At 45.6% G+C, this 21,553-nt stretch overlaps 2 protein-coding genes across 7 annotated transcripts; both read right to left on the bottom strand.

Annotated features, from left to right (window-relative positions):
- Positions 1 to 346: 346 nt before the first annotated feature.
- Positions 347 to 8,120, bottom strand: slc16a9a (solute carrier family 16 member 9a). Of its 6 annotated transcripts, none has more exons than XM_084708825.1 (7): positions 7,918 to 8,120; positions 6,761 to 6,898; positions 6,386 to 6,631; positions 4,461 to 4,604; positions 3,531 to 3,626; positions 2,233 to 3,102; positions 347 to 1,975 (listed from the first exon to the last, which is right to left on the bottom strand). In XM_084708825.1, the coding sequence occupies exons 3-7, from the start codon at positions 6,588 to 6,590 to the stop codon at positions 1,791 to 1,793; spliced, it is 1,500 nt and encodes a 499-aa protein (XP_084564951.1). In that variant the 5' UTR covers positions 6,591 to 6,631; positions 6,761 to 6,898; positions 7,918 to 8,120; the 3' UTR covers positions 347 to 1,790. The 6 variants fall into 6 exon arrangements, with proteins under 6 accessions (XP_084564951.1, XP_084564950.1, XP_084564953.1 ...); XM_084708824.1 differs by lacking the exon at positions 7,918 to 8,120 and adding an exon at positions 7,360 to 7,577; XM_084708827.1 differs by lacking the exon at positions 6,761 to 6,898.
- A 2,713-nt stretch (positions 8,121 to 10,833) lies between these two features.
- Positions 10,834 to 21,279, bottom strand: LOC146268572 (coiled-coil domain-containing protein 6-like). Its single transcript, XM_084709860.1, is given in 10 exon segments — positions 10,834 to 11,863; positions 11,866 to 11,953; positions 13,569 to 13,690; positions 14,953 to 15,053; positions 15,354 to 15,510; positions 16,612 to 16,772; positions 17,118 to 17,221; positions 17,335 to 17,463; positions 19,399 to 19,548; positions 20,871 to 21,279. Coding segments are annotated over 10 exon segments (1,371 nt in total). The 5' UTR covers positions 21,126 to 21,279; the 3' UTR covers positions 10,834 to 11,759.
- Between the last annotated feature and the right edge of the window lie 274 nt (positions 21,280 to 21,553).

Raw genomic sequence — 21,553 nt, 5'->3', positions numbered from 1 at the left:
CTAGCTGGTCTCCAATGTTTACAAGTTGCTAGTCACGTGACAACAATTATTGTAACTATGGGGATTATCTGAGGTGTTGCCACAAAGAATTTATTGTTCTTCTGTACTTTTCGGTTGCCATAACTGATGGCCACTCGATAGATGAATGGCAAATATAGTTTTTTACATTCACCTACGTCTAACTTTCTATGAGACACATCATAGAAAAAATGTTCAGGGAGTGGAAACTTATGCAGTTGGATGTCGGAAGATCGGAAGAAATAACTCTACCTCTGTCAATAAAAATGGATTAAATAATCAATCAGTAGGCCTAGTATATGTGTAGTTTCAATAATCATAGCCTATCCTTTGTTTTTTTGTAAATATTTTTTATTAGGCTATCATTTTAGAAAATTACAGTTCTAATAAAACAGAACAATAGAATGCAAACAAAAACTGTAACATTGCCAAATAATAAGAACTGGTTAAAAATTATAAAGACTGTCAGCAAGTCACAGCATTTTACTTCATACTTCATTTAGACACTGTAGGCTACTGTCTTCAGACTGAGAATTTGAAGTCTTAGACCTGAAGAAAATGTTACTGAATATGTTTAACTCACAAGTAGCTAAGTAGGCCTGTAATAACATTATTATATTCCTTAGAAATGTTACGTATTACAATAATAACAATAATAAAATGACAAATGTTCTAATCTATGTCCGTCTCAGTGCATTTAAAAGCTTATAAACATACATTGAGCAGACTTTACAAAAAAGGGCTATATCAAAATAAAAAAAGGAATAATGGCACCTTTGTGGGTAGGTAGACACGCACACACACACGCACACACGCACACACGCACACACGCACACACACACGCACAAACACACACCAAAACATAATTTAAAAGTACTTGTAATCAATAGGACCAGCCTGGTGATGTAATGCAGCAAACAGGGTCAGCATGCTTCAGGGAAAACCAACATGCTGTAGTAGAGACAAACCGGACAACTGGTCCACGTCTGTTCCTTTTCATATGTTCTTAGTATGTTCAAAGGCAGAACTGTCCCAGGCTATACACGCATATACCATTTTAAACATTAAAAGCCAAATACAGTACAAGTACAGTACATGACAAATGCATTTTAAGGTTATTCTTTTGAAGCAAGGCTTGAATTATTCATCAGGCATTACTTGTTTATAGATATCCACCATAATCTCACTTTGGTAACACAGGGAAGTTCTACAGAAACATAAATAAAAACAGAACAAAAAACAAGAAAGAAAGACGATTTTGTGCGTCTAACAACATGGTACTTTAAAGTGCATTCCCTCATTTCTAATTCCTGTATTGTTTCCCGGGCTAATCTTTGGAATTGGAACTTTGCTTGGCAATATGGTTTTAAAAAGGCAAAACAATCTAAACCGTGTTTTCAGTGATAACCGACATGTCCACAGGTTGGTTTATGTATATCCACAGGGTCAACCATAGAACAAAGACCATTTTTTGTTTGAACCCAGTAAAGGTCCACAACTGGTTTCTGTAAGTAAACATACCGTAATGTATTAATCTTGTCATCAATCACGTTGTTGAATAGGCCCTGTAAAATAAGGCAATCCATATGAACTCACACCCATGCACATGCATGTGAATTCTTTCAAAGGTATTCAGCATGGAATACAAATTCCAGGTTTCTCCTCAGGTTTAACAGAATGAAATCTGTCTGCCACACAGAGCAAACTCTTTCCAGAGTATGTTAGGTTCATCAGAACATATTTGTACCAGAAGTAGCTAAGAAGATTAGTGCTCAAGCTACAGAAGCGACTCTGTCACAGTTGCTGGTGTACTGGATGTCTGGTCGGTTGTTGTTTGTCTTCTTCCTGTCCCAGCATGGCAACACACACAGGAAGAGCAGGAACCCACCAAGGAGCACACAGCCTCCGCTGAAGTAGAACGCCAGGTCATACGACTGTGTCCAGTCAAAGAACCACCCTGGAAGATAAAGACAGAAAAAAGAGAAACATACTTGGAGTTAGTCACAGTGATGCTTCAGTGAATTCAATTCAGCTCAATGCCAATACGCATTTTATGATTACTATCGTTTTTTTCATCGTTTTGTTTTGTGGAATTTAAATAGTTTGTATTTTGTAACATTTAGTAAATACCTTTAACTGAACCTGTACCTTCTCAATTTTGTTTAACAATAATGAGAATCAAACTCCTGAAATCAAACAGTAATAAAATCTTACCAACAACAGGTGGTCCCAGCACGATCCCAAACCCCCCGAAGCACATAAGGATTCCATGGGCTTGTGTCAGCCTGTCCATGCCCACAATCTTGGTGGTGATGTACGACGTGAGAGACCAGTTCCCAGAGAAGAAGCCCACCACAGCCGAGAGGATCTGCAGGCCCAAGTAGCTCTTACAGAGGGGGATGATGAGCAGAGCACTCCCGGTGCCCAGAAGAGTGAAGCCGTATAAGTACAAGCTGTTTATCCACCTCACGTCAGCCAGAGCACCCAGTGCAAGCTTTCCCACACCAGTGGTGATGGCTACTATGGAAACCAGGGGAATGATGGCGACCTCGTCGATGAGGCCTTCGCTCTGGGCTACGTCTTCCATGAAGAGCACTGGAGGAAAGGCACCCAGGCTGAAGAGGAAGATGGCGACGCACAGGGCCACGAAGGCCCGGTCGTGCAGGAACTCTGCGGTGGAGTGCATGTACTTGCTGTACGCGTGCCCCTTCTCCTTGATGAATCTCACGATGGTCGAGCCACACAGAAAGCTCCCTTTCTTCTCCACGGAGGGCACCGGGCTGAGGTCTTTGGTATCGATGGTGATGAGAAGCTCTTTGACCAACTCGTTTTTCTCCGAGGACCCCGGTGTGATCTTCAGGTCCTCCAGGGGAGGTTTCTCAAAGATCTGCTCTTCGGTGTTTCGCTCCAGGGCAGCTTTCTGTTTCAGGTAGTAACCTGGCAGGTTCAGAGGTCGCATGAAGCCCGCGCAAGCCATCAGGTTGAGAGCCAGGGCTCCGATGATGAGCAGGCAGCCGTGAAGGCCAAACAGCACGATCAGCTCATTCTGAGCAGTGGCATAGAGGAACCCTCCCACACTGGTGCCTGTGGGAGAGAGGGATGGTTTAGTTATGGCACTTTTGGTAATAAACAATGGTTCATTGAATAAAAGCTATTGACTAAAGGAAACCTGCTGTCTAAATCGAATTGTTGTTGTTTTTTTAAACAATATTATGTATTAAAGGGCAGTCGAGTCACAAGCAAAGTCAAAGTTTCATTATAAGGTGAAATATCACTGAAGTAAAGGTCTTTAAATGGGATTGTCTTGTTCTCAGTGGGAAGGAAAAACTAAAAAGTTGGCCCCAACCGTTACCAGCCAACGTTGTCGTCAGTCCATGTCCCTAAACCAAATCACTGCTGGCTGCTGTCTTGGTTTGTTTACCTTGGTATTCCAAGACTTCCGGCTTCTCATACATGAAAGAACTGAGCATGGAGAACTGGTGTGCCAGAGAGCGCAGGAGGGGCTGAAGTACCTGTGGTGACAATGCCAAGGGCAAGGCCGCGTCTCTTGTCAAAGTACTGACAGGTGATGGTCAACGTGGCAGCATAGACAAGACCGCAGCCAAGGCCTGGAAACACGCAAATGGGGAAAAAAAGATGGTTCATAAGCACAGTTTATTCAAAGATGTGTCATCTCTCAAAGATCAAACGATGACTTCAAGCCACTGTAAAGGCCAATGTATAACTAATGGGCCTGCATCACAAAATAGCATCATTTCTCAGGCAGGTTTTACTGCTGTATGATTAGTGAAAAGCATGACTAGAGAAAGAGATTGAGTTGCATGTGTGCACATAAGCACAGCCTAAGAAGCCAGTCTATAAATACCCCCCTCCCCTCTTCTTTAAATATGCATTGCCTGCCTCCTGGGTTAGAGTGACAAGCAGTGTTGATGTCTATTGGGCTCTAACCCCTCAAGCATGGCACAGCTGTCAGTAGGTGTTAGATAATAGGCTCTGACAGGGGCTAAAACTCTGCTAGGGGTTACCCGAGTCATCAGTCACGTGAAGATCTGGATCTTGCTACATCTCACACTGGACACTTCCTACATAATATGAGCAGCAATTGTAAAAAATGTTTGAGGAACATTTTCATATAAAGCAGACTCAAAACAATTCTACTCGCACCCACTGCACTGTATAAAATACTGTGTCTGGGGAAGTTCTGATTTGCTGAGAACACTTGTGCATTTCATTTAGTAATCCTGTTGATGTTAAGGGATTGAAACCACAGAGGATATCTAGAACATTTATCACTCCTCCTCTCCTCATGACTACCAGGCAAGAACATTCCAGTCATTTTTTCCCACAGTGACAAGGCCACAAGCTTCGATTTTACCAATTCTGGACTGGGTCACGTGACCCACAGGTGTTTCAGGAAGAACCCAATGTTGTTGCTCACTCACCGACAACAATCCCGTAAGAGAAGATGAGGAACTGGACATTGGGGGCAAAGGCACTGAGCATTAGACCGCCTGCCACCATAATACCACTGAAGATGGTCACAGGGCGAGCACCAAAGTTGTCCACACAGGCACTGCAGACAGGACCTGTGGGGGGGAGAGAGAGAGAGAGAGAGAGAGAGAGAGAGAGAGAGAGAGAGAGAGAGAGAGAGAGAGAGAGAGAGAGAGAGAGAGAGAGAGAGAGAGAGAGAGAGAGAGAGAGAGAGAGAGAGAGAGAGAGAGAGAGAGAGAGATTTGTTACACAATAGGCCATCTGAGTTTGGGAAGTGGTCAAAAACATGTCGATTTCTTAACCAAAACCACTCACAGCACGGGTAAGTGAATCTGCTGGAAATGGAAAATGGTATTGCATCCTAAATGTGGACTGTTTAATGGAATATAAACTTAGTGTTCAGTTCAAGCCATAGGACTGACATACTTTTTTCTACTCGCTCTGGATCTGACAGTTATTATGGCTGTGACAACAAATACTGAGCTAGAGAAGGAGGCTACACCAGTGGCTTGGTTGTCTACCTTCCACCCATTTTCCTTGCATGTTTACGAGACAAAAGTCACTTAAGGACCGTGAAAGATATCAAGAATAGGAATCAACACCTGTGCAGAGATTAAAGGTCTGGGGAAAGGACATCTATGATTAAGCTTATCTGTTGTCCTCACCCTAGCAGTATTCTGGTTTTAAGCACACTGACAGACAATGGCTTATCTATTTATCTCCCGATAAGGGGAACAAAACCACAAATGGGGTCCGGTAATACCAGTTCAGAAACCCTTCATAAAATAGGCCTTGGGCCAAGTTTAAGGAGATTGTATCACCCCCTCTTGTCCACACACCTGCTCCTCATTAAACACCTCAACGCATGACCAGTGCCAAGTCCAATTCAGCTCAAGCCGCTAACTTTTCAAGGCTATATTTAATCACTTACAAATAGCAGGGCATTTAATTACCACTGTGTCAGATTGGCCTGACCATCTCTTTCAGTCATGTCTAATTCTACATAGGAAATACTGAAGACAATGCTAAGATAACGTCCAGGTGGTTGTGTGTGAATGTCAGTGCTGCATAGATATATCGAATTACAGTTTCTCGATCTTAACTCCAGATACGCCGAGGGTGTGAGTGAAGAACAGCCTATCACCGCCCTCTGCATCCCCCCCTCCACACACGCCTCTCCCTGCTCTTGTCTCTGCCCCTGCACCAGCAGTGAGGAAGACCCATGGTGTGGACTGCAGCACACAGGCTGAGGGTTGTGACACAGCATGGGAGGAAGGGGGGAGGGGGGGGGTCTGCCTAGTCATAAATTTCACTGAACTCTCAGGAATGGTGTCTCTATGTGCAGGAAAGGAGCCTTAGTAGGCCTGGCGAGTGGTACTTGTAAACAGAGATAAAGGAAGTCTGCTATTTCTGATACTGCTTGGACAAAATAATTCCCCTGACCTGAAAAGCTTTTACATCAAGCAAGGTCACTTTAAAATGAAAAAAAAGGTGTTTTGATTATTTTTATATATATACATTTATATATATATATTGTTTTCTGTTTTTAACACTCAAAATCTAACCTCAGCCTTTGTCTCACTGTGTATACCAGATATCTTTCTTTCCCATATTTATCATCCCCGATAATAAAGTGACCTTCTACGTCTTACATAGGGAAGACTTGCTTATGAAAGTGCTTCAATATTTCACCATTATCAGCCAAGAACTTTCACTCACTTCCATGACTTTGTCTAGCACAGCGTCTGTGACAGCCTGACCCACTTTAAGAGAACGGAAAACAGTGCACTCTCAGATGGAGCCAAATCATGATGTATTGTTCTGTACAGTAAGCAGATATTTGAAGATTAAAGGAGAGTAAAGCTTCTTTACTCACTGGCTATTAGTCCCACCCCCGAGACCAGGGAGCCGACCCAGGCAGTCATGCCTTTGCCCTCCTGGAAGGCACTGAGCCACTCTGGGTAGAGGACGCCCACAGACTGGGGCGAGCCGTAGGCCAGGAACTGGGCCATGAAGGAGGCCATGACGATGACCCAGCCCCAACCTCCGTCCAGCGCTTTCACTGAGATCTGAGAAGTCATGCTGCCTGCTTTACTCTCACGACGGCAAACTGGGAGGGTTCCTGAGAAAAACACAGAAAAATAAAATAATAATAGATGATGAGGATCATTCATTCTTCAATAATACAGACAATTAACACTGACACATTTTTTAGATTTAGTCTATAGCCTAAGTTGCACACACTGCTTACCTACAGCAAAGCCTTGATGTACAGAAGGCTGACTGTTTTCTTGCCTGGTCAACCAGGCAGGCAGGCAACCTGTGTCCTAAACTGACTGCATCGTTCCACGTCACATTGGCCCTTTTTGTTCCCTCAATCAGACCACACCTTAAAGGAGGGGAGAGCTGAAACTGAACAGCCTACCTGCTTTCGTTATGTTTTCCTAACTGATCTGGACCTGGACTTAGAGAGGCGTTTCCCGGACTGAGTTTTTTTTAAATGCCAGTTCATGAATAATTTGTTAATGCAAGCAACTTTTTCTGCAGTGGTGCAGCAGCATCTTGCCAACCCCCCTATCCCCCTCTGTTTTCGCCAAAGCTGATCAGCGGAACAGTCGCAAAAGTTAAGCACCTCATTACAGCGTCATTGGGTGGACGCCTTTTTAGCTTGATAAACAATACACTTGTAAGCACCCGCAAAAAAATAAGAATACATCCCTCAATCCAATTTAAACATGCGAATTGTTTTAGCATGTTTAAATGTAACGTGTTTTGCCTCCATGAAGGATAACGCATGTATGCTTGCAACATGTTTTTGGAGAAATAAGGAGCTTAATACATGCGTCTTACCTCCACTACGTCAACAAAAATAACTATCGACACCTGCAAGATAGTGGCAGGTTTGCCTACAGGCAGATGCCATGGAGGACTGTTTCCCGGTAATATTCCTATGTATGGAGCAAATAGCCAATGCTACAAGAAAAGGACCCAATATCTGCGGACCGCGGCGCACGCCTAGGTCCGTTTGCACAGACCTATTTGAGTACCTCCGCACACACCAGCATCAGATCCGTGCATACTATCAGTTTTATACTGCTATGTTGACGGAAAACAAACCGGTTCAAAGCTGTTCCTGCAGGTCCGGCTTATACCATAGGCTTGAGGAAAGTGAGGAAAGTCATTTGCCACTGTGAGGCTGGAGCGCGCAAATATGGCTCACTGACAAGCTCATCAAGAAGCCCCAGGGAGGGAGATGCGGTAAACACGGTAATTTAGTATGCTGTACTCCATCATTTACTGCACCATTAGTGGATTCATGTCATAGGGGCAAGGTGTTAATATATGTTGACAGCATGCAAACATTAGTTTAGTATAATCAATTCAAGTTATTCTTTCAAATTAGCCTACCTGGTGATAGGCCTAATACACCTCAAAGTATTCCAACTTCAAGTACAATCTGGTGGAATGTTCTTCTCAAACAGTGGTCCTTCAGTAAAAATAAAAGTACTAGGTATGCAACCACATAATAAAATCTCCCTTTAACTAAACACAACTACAAGTGAATCTTGCTGCATCATGTGGCATAGTTCTACAAACGGGAAGTGCGCGAGGCTACTTTGAAGTTTGAAAATAAAATAATATTTGTCGGGAACATTGTTAATGTTCCAGTCTGTCCAGTCTGAACCGGTTGCTGAATAAGGCAATAACAGGGTGGGCTCGGCGCGTGTTTCCTTGTGACGCGGATGGGACTGGATCTCTTCGTTTCCATTCTGAGTTGATGAACTGCGAGGCATAAATGAGTATCTGAAGTGGCCTGATCATTTTATAGCGTTTAAGAGGGTAAACATGGGACACATATTGTATAGCCTAACAGGGATTCAAATAAATAGCAGCAATAATCACACTTAGTCCATCCCATCTCTGAACTTTACGGAGAAGCCAAACCAACGTCTAACATTAGACCAATGACTATCCTTCCATTTAAAAGAAGGATAAGTTGCTAATATGAGCGGGCGGCTACGTGCTACTTACCGGTTCGTGGTTTAGTGATCAAATTATAAATCGTAAAAAATCGGCATCCCTGTCTGGTTTATAGGCTATAGTTTTAAGGCGTCTTAACCGTACATTTTACAGACTGTCAGTGACCTAAAGAAGTGCAGCTTTCCACTGATCTCTGACATACTTTACTTTTCAGCTTTACCTCAAGAATGTGGATTCTCACACCAGGAAAGACTGATTGACTTTGGAGCACCGAATGTTCCCAAAGAACTTGCAGTTTCCCACAGACTGTGAGTCTTACGGGAAGAATTATAATTCGTAATCCCCTTATTCCTCAAGAGAGGGGTAAAGAAGAATGAGAGAGCAGTTAATTGTGTTCTGCCCTGGTACTGCAAAGGCCTGTTCTTTCTGACCGGACTTAATGAACGCACTGAACCACATCCAAACGTTTAAATTTATTCAGAGACAAGCAATGGAAACGGAAACACTAAAACAAAAATAGAACACAATATACATGACAAAACACAGAATAGGTCTCAATATAAACTGCACACAAACCCACACCAGCAACCTTTGCTGCACAGGGACAATAAGTAGGCCTTCAAAAGTATCTGGGATGGGGATTCTAGCACCTCACCAGAACACTCAAAGTCCCCCCCCCTCTCCTTCTCCTAGAATCCTCTGTTAACACATGTGAAATAGAGACCTCGGGAGGAGATGTTGGCTTCCATAAAGTCCACCCTGGTGATGGGTATAGGGGTTCGGGTGGAGTAAAACACCAAGAGGCGTCCTGCGGGTGGATAAACGTCCATATTAGCTCTGCCACGGTGCTCTGAGGGTGATGGGGCAGAGGGCACTCCGCCTCCTGTTGTGACCGTTCACAGTCTCCCAGTCTGGATCCTTGCTTGCATTAGTTCAGGTTGCTGATCTGGGGCCCTGCATGATGGAACAACTACATATCCAGAGACGTCAGTCACATCCAAATCAAAACAGCCTTTCAACAAGGGTATCAGTGTGTAATATTGTGTGGTGGGAGGGCTTGATTTTGGCCCCGAATGTGTAAAGTGGTCCTGTCTCCAGTAACCTTTGACCAAAGTCAGGCCTTGATTCTTTACGTAGAGAAGGTTCTCATGTTCTTGTCTAATCCCCTTAGCCCTGTCCTTCCAGGTTTATTGCTCTCACATCATACGTTTATCACGCTCATCAAATGTGTGGAGTACAGTCATACAGGGTACTTCCTTCAACCGGCTAGAACCAGTCCAAACCAGGTAGACCTGACGTGGGAGCAGGCCTGGTGCCAGGGTGCAGTCCAAGAGGCCGAGGGGGAGAAAGCAGCTTAAAATGAAATAGTTCTGAGCCTAGATTAGCATCCATGGAGGGTGCTGAGGTCCGGAGAGAGACACAAGGTAGGGGTGTTGATCTTGTATCACACTCAGCATGGTCAAACTGCAGCAAGCAGATTAAAGAACACTTTGTTAATCTGAATATTTCTACTGCACTTTTTGGTAACGGTTGATTTGTTTGTGGTTTACCACGTGTTTTTTTTTTCTTTTCAGCAAATAGTAAATTCAATTCTGTTTCACAATTTTAAATGTTACATTTCTCCCTAGGCAGGCTGGGGAAGCACAAGAAGTCGGGCTTGTGATTGTCAGACCACTGTCAATGTTGAGGCCAAATAGAAAACATTATAATCCTGGGTCAGGGTCTTTATCGGAGATATGCTAGTGATTGGCAATCAACAGAAATAAACACAGAGGTGTGAAAGGTCAAGGCACCAATTCAGACATATTACTCCACTTTCAACTATTTTCTTACACACCCTAGAACATAGTCCATTGCCATTAATTACTTTATTAGCTGACTTATTAATGCAGGGAGCAAAAGAGCAGAGGTCGACTTGCATAACTGAGGAGGAGGATGACCAAAACCAAGAGACAAGAACTCTTTCATATACACAAAGCTGTCTGCTTGGGCTCAGTTTGACATTTGTTTTTAAGGTTTGCCTATGATTCACATTAGAGTGTAGTACTGGAGGCTGAAAAAAGGCCATTGTTCTAGTTCTTTCATCGTATTCAAGTCAAAATAACTTGCTATCATATTATTTCAGATGCTGCAAATATTAAAATCCATCAAGTGGTGTCACCAAAAATGCTTTCTTTTGAAGAATCTTCTTCCTAATTGTTCAACCACCACCAAAACATCTCAAATTCCTTACTTCCAAAACATAATATTTAACAACCCATATGTGCATTTCATGTTGTAGATGGCTCGATCGAAGGATCCACGAGCAGTTCTTTCATTTTCAAAGAAAACCGAAACAATTAATTGATCTTCACAAGAGCTTTTATTCTTACAGAAATGTAGTTCAACAGTACCATTCATTTAGAATGTTAGAGCAGTATGTATATTTAGTGTGTAAAGAGCATATTGATTCTTTATGAGGAATATCCATAGGGTCGACCGAAGCTTCCAGAATTACACCAGTGAGAGAGAGCAAGTAGGAGCAGGAGGGAAGAAAAGAGAAATGGAGAGACGAGAACAGTACTTTTTAACACCTCAGGCTACATATTTAGAACCTGAAAAGGCGATGTCAATCTATAGTTTATGTACCAGGATCCACCCATCTTTAAGTTTATACTGTTTTCCTTGACGAGAAATTGGCATTGAAATTTCTTGAATGAATACAATTAAAAGTAGGTTTATTGGCGCTCACTCCCTCAGATCAATGCCCTATAATGGAGTAACTCCTAAAGTTAAATTTTTGTTTTACAATATCTCTTGCAGTATTTTCATAGTTTTTTTTTTTTTTTTTACTGGGAGGTGATTGCTTAAGTTGCTTCAAACGTAAGGGTGGAAGGATGGATAACTGCAGTCGCATATGGTCCTGTAGGCATGGAGACCCATCCATCCATCCATCCACTCAACCAAAACCAACAAGTTTTATTTTCATATGTGCAGCTGTTCAGTCCCACAACAACAACAACAAATCGGCAAGTGTCCCAAAGCAAAAAATAAAAAACAATAAACTAACACGCATACATACACGTACGAGACGGTGTCAACAGACTACAGCCTACAAATCCCAGAAAGCACAGCGTTTTAAGTCAGTCCGTTCCCCTCGGAGTCGTGTGCCGTGCGGCCTCATCTCGGGGGGGGTCATGTGTCTGCCGGCTCATCCCGACGTGCTGTGTAGAGTAGCTGAAACTTCCAGGCTGCACAAGTGGCTTGGCGTGACGCAGCACACGCATGTGCTAAGGCTGGGAGGAGGGGTGGGAGGGGGGCGGCTGTGAGGCGTGCTGTGACATAGCTGCTGGGGAGGACATGGACTGGACCATGGGCTGGGCCGGAGGGGGAGAGGTTGCGCCCCTGAGTGCGTGTTGGGGGAGGGGGGTGGTGTTGGACGCTTGAACTTGTCTGGACTGGCGCTTCTTCTTGGGGATGGCCTCTGTGTGGGGGGGAGGGAGAAGGGGGGGGGGGACGAGGAGAGGGGGGGGGAGAAAACATGTCAGAGATTTAGCTGATGGATGAAATGAAAAACCAGACTGCGCCTCACTTGTAATGAGCCTGTCTAAGTCACAAACAACAGGGACTTTGCCAGAGTCAGGGTTGGCATGAAACAGATCCTAGCTTTGATGGCTGGACGGCTGGCTGTCCTCTGATCTGAAACTGCCTGTCAAAACCACTTGGCTGAAGGTCTGCGAGGGCCCTTTAATGATGACCTGCCAGCAATGCATCTCATTCCAACAAGCTGGTTCTTTTCATCTGCCCACACGCACACGCTCACACACACACCCACACACACAGTTGGTGTGCTTCTTACACCCCCGCGGGTCGAATTAAATAAAGCATGAGAGGTCAACTTGGACAGGTGGCTGATGGAGAGTAACTGAAGTATGAAACTCTTCCCTGGGCTCCGAGTCTGTTCAGGCAACAACAGATACTTCCTCTGATGGTTGTCATGGAGACATCTTCTCCAGGGCCAGCTGGAGAAAATGTTCTGGTGGCCATCTTGGGAACACGCTGTAACCGCGTTGAGGAACAAAAAAGGACAACAAAGTACATGGAGCAGAAGGGGAGGGGGCAGGTGTGGGGGTCCCACTAAAGTCCCCCCTGCTTGACAGGATGAGAACATCCAGTTACAGTTGAGGTAAGGACCGTGGGTAATCTCTCTGGGAGCCAATGTGACATCTGAGACTGAGCTAAGACCTGTTTCAACTCCAGGGTGGTCCCAGGGTGGACCAGAACAAGCAGGGTGAACTCAGTGGGCCCTGCCCCTGCCCAAGTTCAAACCAGCGCGGAGGACGACAGGAGGAGCCTGTGCTGATGTGAAGACCTCCTGGGGTTGGCGCGGTGGCTGGTAGGCCCCTGGAATTAATTGGATTAGTCTCAGTCCCGGCGAGGGTCTGTGTGCTAGGCGTAATCGAAATCCCTTTTCCTGGGGCGAGGACACATAACCCCAGCGTTAGAAACCTCTGTCCTGCTGCCGTCTGGTGATCAGACCTCCTCTGATATGCTTTGGATGGGAGCCCTGGCTGGGTTACGGGCGAGACAGATTACGCAACATGGCTGACACTGGAGACTCCCTGCTGCACAACTAAATGGGACAGAGATGAGATAAACATGGGAGGCCTGCGGGCCACAGTCCCTCTCGCTTCTCCACCCTCCTCCCTGGCTGGAGACCTCTCAGACCAGAGATCCCTAATCTCACATCTGGTACATGTTTCCGGAATCCTTGAATATCCGGAGATTTGGGGATATGATGGTTGCTCTTCTTGGGACCTCATCTGACTGACGCTCATCTGGAGTTACAAGGTCCTTTGACACCAACAGCATGCTTTGTTTTACACCAGTTGGAAAGGTGACGTGTCATTTTCACACTGCCCCATAAAACTCCCAAAAGGGACGTCACACAAGACCAACACAACCCAATAGCTGTTGCTGCTTGTTGGTGTCTGTTGGGGCAGGTGTGAAGTGGCCTTTACGCTGCCGACAACAAACTGAAAATCAATGAAGAAAAAATTAATAAACGAGAGGCTGACGGGTGTTCCACGTCGACTCACCGCTACGGCGTGGGCGGAGCCTCCGTGGACGTGTAGGGCGGGGGGGTTGTAGTGGGAGATGCCAGCTCTGGACAGGGTGGCAGGGGGCGTGAAGCCCACCGTGTGACCCCCGTAGGACAGCCCTGGAGGGAGGGAGGGAGGGAGGGAGGGAGGGAGGGAGGGAGGGAGGGAGGGAGGGAGGGAGGGAGGGAGGGAGGGAGGGAGGGAGGGAGGGAGGGAGGGAGGGAGGGAGGGAGGGAGGGAGGGAGGGAGGGAGGGAGGGAGGGGAGAACAAAGGGAGGATGGTAAGGATAAGAATGAACCAAAAAGATATTTGCATAGTCTCATCGGTTGTACTGGTTGAGCGAGGGGAAACACATTAGACTGCCATTATTGTGAAGCGACTATCATGTAGACCTTCTTGTCTGAGAAGTGGGTAGATAATAGGTTATGGACCTATCTGTGCTTTTGCTGGAGTTGTTATGTTGTGTCAAAAGATAAACAACTTGTCCTGAGATACCACTGCCTGTGACTCAGCGATTGAGTTTGAGATCGATTAGGAGCTGTCGATAACACCGCAGGAAGACAGACAGACAGACAGACAGTCAGTCTGCCTGCTCCGCAGTATTGACAAACAGAAGGTATTTTGCCCAGGGGACTGGAACTGAAGGGAGAAATCATGGCATACCTCACTCTAAAACCACCCACTTCTAGTCCTTGAATAACTTCACTTTGGATAACCAAACCAATATGTATTTGCTCCGCCCTTTTTACATGCACTGTTAAAAAGGGCTTCACATACACGCATTGAACTGCCCCTCAGCCAACCTAAACCCTCAAGAAAGACAAGGAAAAACTCCCAATAAAAGTGTCTGTTAACTGAAGAAACGTAAATGCCAACTCAAAATCTAGTTCCTAGGGTGGAGGAAATTCATGTGACGATTCCAGCACTGCAGAATCTGACAGCCGCTCCATAACAGGAAGTTCTCTGACAGTATCTCAGTACAGAGCTCCTATTTGCCATGTTAGGACTTTTGGGAAATGTCGCTGATGGTGTCAGCTCTGACCCCGACACGGACTGTGGTTTCCCAAAGCTGACATCAACAATCTAGGACATCCTTTGTCCTGATTGGTAGATTAGTAACATCTACCTTAAAAATCTGAACAATCCGTTCACAAACTGCATGCCAGAGATAGGATGTCGCAATACGTGATTAACTTGATGTCTCTCAAAATACACCTTGTTTATGTAACAGCAAAGTGATACGACGCGGTTTTGCCGCATATCAAAGGTAGTCTTTATGACTGTCGTATCTCTCTTAAGGACATGGTGTTGCTTCATAAAACAGGGACTCCCAGACCAGGCGCATGGCCAGCCGTGTGAGCGGGTGGGTGGGAGGCGTACCGGGCGATATGGGCCTGCTGGAGCTGGGGGAGGGAGTGTAGGGGATGGGGCTGGACACAGTCCGGGCGCGCAGGCCTTGAGCCGACATCTCGTTGAAGTACCTGGAGGTAGAATAAACCCAGATTAAAATGAAATAAAAAACTCAAATCCCTTTTATACAGACATGGATGTGTTTGTGTGTGTGTGTCAGGATGTTTAGGTGCGGAGGACAGGGAGCAGGTGTGTGTGTGTGGAGCAGGTGTGTGTGTGTGTGTGTCAGGATGTTTAGGTGCGGAGGACAGGGAGCAGGTGTGTGTGTGTGTGTGTGTGTGTGTGTGGAGCAGGTGTGTGTGTCAGGACGTTAAGGTGCGGAGGACAGGGAGCAGGCAGGGAGTGCAGCGGGAGCTGTGGCGGCGTCCTACCTCTCGTCGTCCATCTCCAGGCTGGACTCGCTCTCAGACAGCTGCCTGCACAGGGCCTCCCTGCGCTCCATCTCCCTCTGCAGCTTCCTCTGCAGGCGAATGTTCTCCTCTCGCATGTGCCGCTCCTCCTCGATGTACTGGGCACGCTTCTCTGTGTCTGCAGACACACACACACACCATTATTTAGTCAATTATCAGACGCTCTTATCCAGAGTGACTTACAGTAAGTACAGGGACATTCCCCCCGAAAGCAAGTAGGGTGAAGTGCCTTGCCCAGGGACACAACGTCATTTGTCACAGCCGGGAATCAAACCAGCAACCTTCAGATTACTAGCCCAATTCCCTAACCGCTCAGCCATCGGACTCCCCCTTTATATCATTATACCAATGATATGACACACTCGCTGATTTCCAAGTAAAGTACAGGAAAATGTTTTGCCCCTTGGAGTCAGTGACATTGTAGTTATAAGATGGAATACTGCTAAATGTCTGTTTGGAACCCCAATAGCATTTAAGCAATAAAAATGGCTCTCTTGACTTCAAACTAGACAGCTCTCCAGAAACACAAACGTATGTGACATAAGAAGCAACAGGCTGCAGACTGGGAAGGTTGCTCCCTCTAGTGGCCAAATCACAACATAACGGGAGTGTCCCTGCTCAGTGTGAACTGAGCTGGATCACTGAGGCGTGTGTATATAGTGTTTCTCTGACAGGCTAAAAGCAAACAGTGTTTGCATAAGAATATAACATCTGCAATTCCAGATCCAAGAAACACTATTAATGAATAGGAATGCAGAACAGGAACAAACTTGCATGAGGTCTACCTGGAGACAGTCGACATCTGAGGAATGCAAGTCTGTCTGCAAAGTCTCTAGTATGCTGTACGTGTGGTATTGGGTTACCTCACTTCCAAATATAATTTCATTTAATCCCTGACCTAAGTTGACCCTAATAAAACTGTTATTCTTCCCCATAAAAATCAACAGTCTCCCACTGACCCACTAGCACCAATTAAAGTGAATTTATGGGTGAAAATGTAGTCTACAATCACGTGTGGCAACCCAGAAACACAGATGTGTTCAGCGAGACACATTAGTTCAACATTCTGGAAGGGAGAGAGAGATAGACTCCCTCTCCCTCCTGAATGTTCGCCCTGCCCTCTCTGTTGGAAAACATTTAGTGGCCCACTTAACCCCAGTGACCCCGCCCGCCGATGAGGTCACGGTGTTGACCTCTGACCCCCCCCCGGGTCACTCACGCTGCAGCTCAGTGGTGCGGAGGCTCTTCTTCAGACGCTCCACCTCGTTCTTCAGGAAGCGGATGTGACGCATCATGTTCTCCGGAGAGTCGATCTCCATGGAGACGTCCCGCGGGGATGGCGGGGCGGACACGGGCTGGTCCAGCTTCTCCTGAAGGATCCTGGCGGAGGACGAACACCAATCAGAGAGCAGACAGTCATCGCGTGCCAACCGATATGTGTGCCAGGCACAGATCGTCGCTCTAATAAATTTATAAAATAGCCTGGTGCAAAATTAGACCCATTGCCCTCAGCATTTTTTTATATTTGAGAGGATCTGATGGGTTTTTTTTAATCTACGTGGAAATATAACTATGCCTTGCCCCGTGATGATGAATAAACACGACATCATTTCAAACCCACACATCTTCTCAAATCTCCTGAAAGAGTGGGGAGAGGGCTCATGTTGAGCTCAGTGTGTGTCTCTCTCTCAGAGACAGAGGGAGGACCGTTCCTCGAAGGCCCACCTCTTCTCAGCCTCCAGCTTGTCCATGCGTTTCCACAGCCTGTTGACCAGCGCCTCCTGCTCCTGCTCCAGGGTGTTCTCCAGGTCGATCTTCTCACGCCTCAGCTGGGGAGACAGGGAGCAACACAGGACGATGAGCTTCCAGGAAACTACACTCCTCACGGGCAGACCTGTGGGTGGAGCAGGGTGGGCAGGGCGGGCGTCACAGCGTACAGTACCTGCTCCAGGGTGAGCTGCTTGGAGATGGTGTCGTTCTCCATCTTCTTGATCTTCTTCATCAGCTTGTTGACCTGGAACTCCTGCTCTTGCTCCAGGTGCTGTTCCAGCTCGGCCTTCTCATGCTGCAGCTGAGGAAGGACAACCAGAGGATGACATCACAAAGACTGAGGACAACCAGAGGATGACATCACAAAGATTGAGGACAACCAGAGGATGACATCACAAAAACTGAGGACAACCAGAGGATGACATCACAAAGACTGAGGACAACCAGAGGATGACATCACAAAGACTGAGAACAACCAGAGGATGACATCACAAAGACTGAGGACAACCAGAGGATGACATCACAAATACTGAGGACAACCAGATGATGACATCACAAAGACTGAGGACAACCATTGGATGACATCACAAAGACTGAGGACAACCAGTGGATGACATCACAAAGACTGAAGACAACCAGAGGATGACATCAAAAAGACTGAGGACAACCATTGGATGACATCACAAAGACTGAGGACAACCAGTGGATAACATCCTGACAGACTGATGAAGACGAGATGGAAAAGACATCCTCTCCTGGTAGCGGAGACGTGGTTACTCTGCGATGGGGCTAGTAGACCCTTGCCATTGATACACTGTTAGAACTGTGCACGTCTGATCCTTGATCTTCTGCTGTACTTGTGCACTGTCTGTTTGTTGTTTTGGATAAAAATGTCTGTTCAATGAATGCAGTGTCCAAATGTACCAGGTGAAAGTGATCAGGCTGTTAATGGTTTGATACCATCCTGACATTGCTATTCACACTGGAGGATTGACCTAAATGTACCGCAGTAACCAACCCATGGCAGTCTCCCCAATACCGTGGGTGTGGTTACTTGGTACGGACTGGTTCCTAGTTTGACGACTTTATGATGGATTAAGACAGATGTGCATTCACACATTGCTAGGAGTCGACAGACAAAGCGTTTGCTCAAGCCGATTTGACATGAAATCATGACGAGCGCAGGCCAACGCCCTGACTCCACACCAACACACCCGCAGTTCATAGCTCCTCCAGTTCCTCTGGCCTGTGGCCACGGAGAGGATTTCATGAACACCTGAACAGAGAGCGACGCTCTTTAAATGACCCAACCACCTCCTTTAAAACCCAAACACACGGTAGCTCATTTGGTATTCGCACAATGCCATCTTTCATCTTATCTTACCAGAGCGCAGCTCCACATCAGCAGACATTGATATGTTCGCTTATAATGACATCATCAGATGACATCATCAGCTGTTCTGGACACTGATGAGCACCCCAAGTCTGACTCATGTTAACTCAGAGAGAATTCCGGTAACAATTTATTCAGTGAGTCACAAAGTCAACCGATGAGGTGATAGGGGAAACACGAACAGAAGCTACACTCATGTGTTCAATGTTGGACTGTTGAGGCTTAACAGATGGGAGAGGTGTAGCAGGTTAACACATTAGCTAGTTACATATGGCTACAGGTCAGTTTGTGGATCATTTATGCCTAGATGAAATGCCTTTCGGTATAAATGTGTTTGGTCACCAATGGACTGATCATTTCTCATGTCTCTAACCAGACTAGGTAGGAGAGGACACAGGAACGTAGCCAATAGGAGATCTGGTTTGTGTCAGGGAACGGCATGGATGACAAACACCTCTTCATTCCATCTGACCTTTTTCTCTGCACAGGGGGACTGCCCAGACTATCGTGTGTGTGGTTCAGCGAGATTCCTTGTTTTTTCCACAACAACAAACCTTCAGCCATAGCTACAGAAGGTGAATCACATGTTGACAGGAAGACACTGCAGAATGCGGCATGACTAGACAAAAACACCATTGAATGAATGACAAGTGTCACTTGGAGTGGCAATCTCGCAGGCTGCGCATTCCAACGAGGAACCTAAATTGTCACCTTGCTGACAAACGATACAACTGACAATGTAGAGAGACAGCAAACCAAAGACACACCCCTTAAACTCCACAAAAATACTTTGGATGACTCAAATACCCAACAATGGGTTCCTCTTCCCCGAGGTTCACTTACTTGCATGAGTTTCCTTGACAACTCGTTGGTGAGAAATTCCTCCTCTTTCTCATAGTTGACAGCAAGTGTTTCTTTCTCCTTCTGAAGAGCCTGGATCTTCTTAAACAAGGTGTTGCTGATGAACTCCTCCTCCTGCTCAGCTCTGGCTTGCTGCACACATGAGCAGGGAGACACAGATTCAAAGTTAAAAGACAACGTGCACATCAGCCACTTTAAATGAAGCTAGCAGGTTTCCTATGGTCCCTGTTTACATACACACAAGCGGAGGATGGCATATGGATGGATGAACAGAACACACACACACACGTCACACACACACTTCTTTTTCCGCAATATACCCCTGGGGATCAATAAAGTATCAACTACTACTTCTGAACACAGGAAGGTCTGCTGCATTGACGTCTGCCAGCTGTCTAATGGGGAAGCTGTATAGTCTCATTCCACACCATCAGCAAATGTCTGAAGAGTTTGCAGCAGATGCATGATAGTGGGAGATTTTGCAGAAACTGACAGTAGGGACCGACAATAAGACAATAAGAGATAGATTGAGGAAGCAAACAATTGAACAGCAAGCAGAACCTGAACAAAAACAGATCAATGCCATGAAGCAGCGAAAGGCTATTATGACTCGAGATGAGCTGGTAGTTTTCCTATTTGGTAGTAGTTTATTTTCACTCGCCCATATAAATATTGTGTTGGTAGGTAAGATTGTGGATACCGTTTAAAACTCAACCTACAGCTACAACAAAGACCTGAGAATAAACTGCTAAATCCAAACGAAAGGACAATGGAAATCAAAATCCCTGTAAACAAAACACAGTAGCTTGATAACTAATTTAGTAGCTACTTGACGTTATCTAATGGGACAACATTTCTGGCTGGGTAGCGATTGCGACCCGTTATTTATGATTCCTCATGTGGATCAGATTTTCAATTTGAAAGTGAGACTAATGATTCAAACACAGAGCATGACGCACCGGTCTGGAAGCAGCTGTAACAGTTAGACTGGCTAGCTACCAGCTGCCTTGCTAAGTAACGGGCCATGGCTTAATCTGAAACATAATGCAGATAGCTGGATAACTATCTTAACTTTGGTTTAGGTAGCAGGCAGCTACAGCAAACATGTGTCCTGGTAAACAGTAGCCTTACCAATTGCTAAATCACTGGGTGTCTAGTTTACTACACCTAGTGGCAAATCAGTTAAACTTAACGTATTTGGCTAACCAGCTAGCCAACCAGCCTAGCAACACAGCAAACAAAACACCCACCAAGCTAACCAATGTGTTAGCATTGCTGGTTCGCTAGCTAGCTGTAAAAGAAGGTGTCTCGTAGGCTAGCTATGGACAGCTAGCGTGAGTAGCTCTACGTGACTGTGTAGCACGTTAATGAACTTAACCAGCTAACGATCATAAGCTTGTTAGATAGCTAGACTAGCTAGTTTGCCAAGCTTGCAAGTACTACTAGCTACTCACAATGGTGACGCTAGCTTTACGAAGGTCCCGATTCTCCTCTTGTAGCGCCTTGCACTTGAGTTTGAACGTCTCCAGCTCAATTTTCAAAACTTTGTTTTCCTGTTGTAGTGAGGCCAGGCGGTTCGTTAACTCCTCCAAGCGAAACTGTGAAATGGCTATACTTGGCTTGCTCGAATTTGAAGCGGAGGTTGACATCGGTGTGGCCGAGCTGCTCCCAGCTCCGTCGGTGTCACTCTCGCTAGCACTGTCCGCCATGGCTGTGCGACAGTGTGGGGTGGAGAGGCTACAGTTCTACTGCAACTGCAGCAAGCAGCGCTTGTGGACTCAATAGCAGAAGTCCTCGAAAAAAATGTGGATTGAAAGGTACATGGTGTGACCTTTCTCCGGCATGTTAAAACAGCGCCACCTAGAGAATGTACATGTCATGACCACATCCGTCAGTACCCGAAATCATCAAGTAAAAAAAAGTAAAACGCAAAAAAACTGGCAAAACGTATAATTAATAGACATAAACGTCAAGTATTTCAAAATTACAAAGGGTAATCTAGAGGTCTCGATTAGGTCAATTTAAATAGGTTAGTAGTTGATTTGTAGTGAATGATGCTTGACTACTATGATAATCATGACATTATCACCACATATGATCACAAATCCAGTGATAAGACAGCATCCCTGGCATAGGC

Source organism: Hypomesus nipponensis, chromosome 11, assembly GCF_054491055.1.
Source record: "Hypomesus nipponensis isolate SF chromosome 11, ASM5449105v1, whole genome shotgun sequence".
Lineage (NCBI taxonomy): Eukaryota > Metazoa > Chordata > Actinopteri > Osmeriformes > Osmeridae > Hypomesus > Hypomesus nipponensis.
Note: the sequence above shows the minus strand (reverse complement) of the source record. Positions and strands in the feature narration are given on the sequence as shown.

Bases quoted from the DNA above. Each gene is read 5' to 3' on its own strand.
- slc16a9a (XM_084708825.1), bottom strand. From the start codon at position 6,590: ATGACTTCTCAGATCTCAGTGAAAGCGCTGGACGGAGGTTGGGGCTGG. The intron at 3,627-4,460 runs GTGAGTGAGCAA...GCGTGTTTCCAG, and splicing joins CTCTTACGGGATTGTTGTCG to GCCTTGGCTGCGGTCTTGTC. The intron at 1,976-2,232 runs GTAAGATTTTAT...TTTATCTTCCAG, and splicing joins GCTGGGACCACCTGTTGTTG to GGTGGTTCTTTGACTGGACA.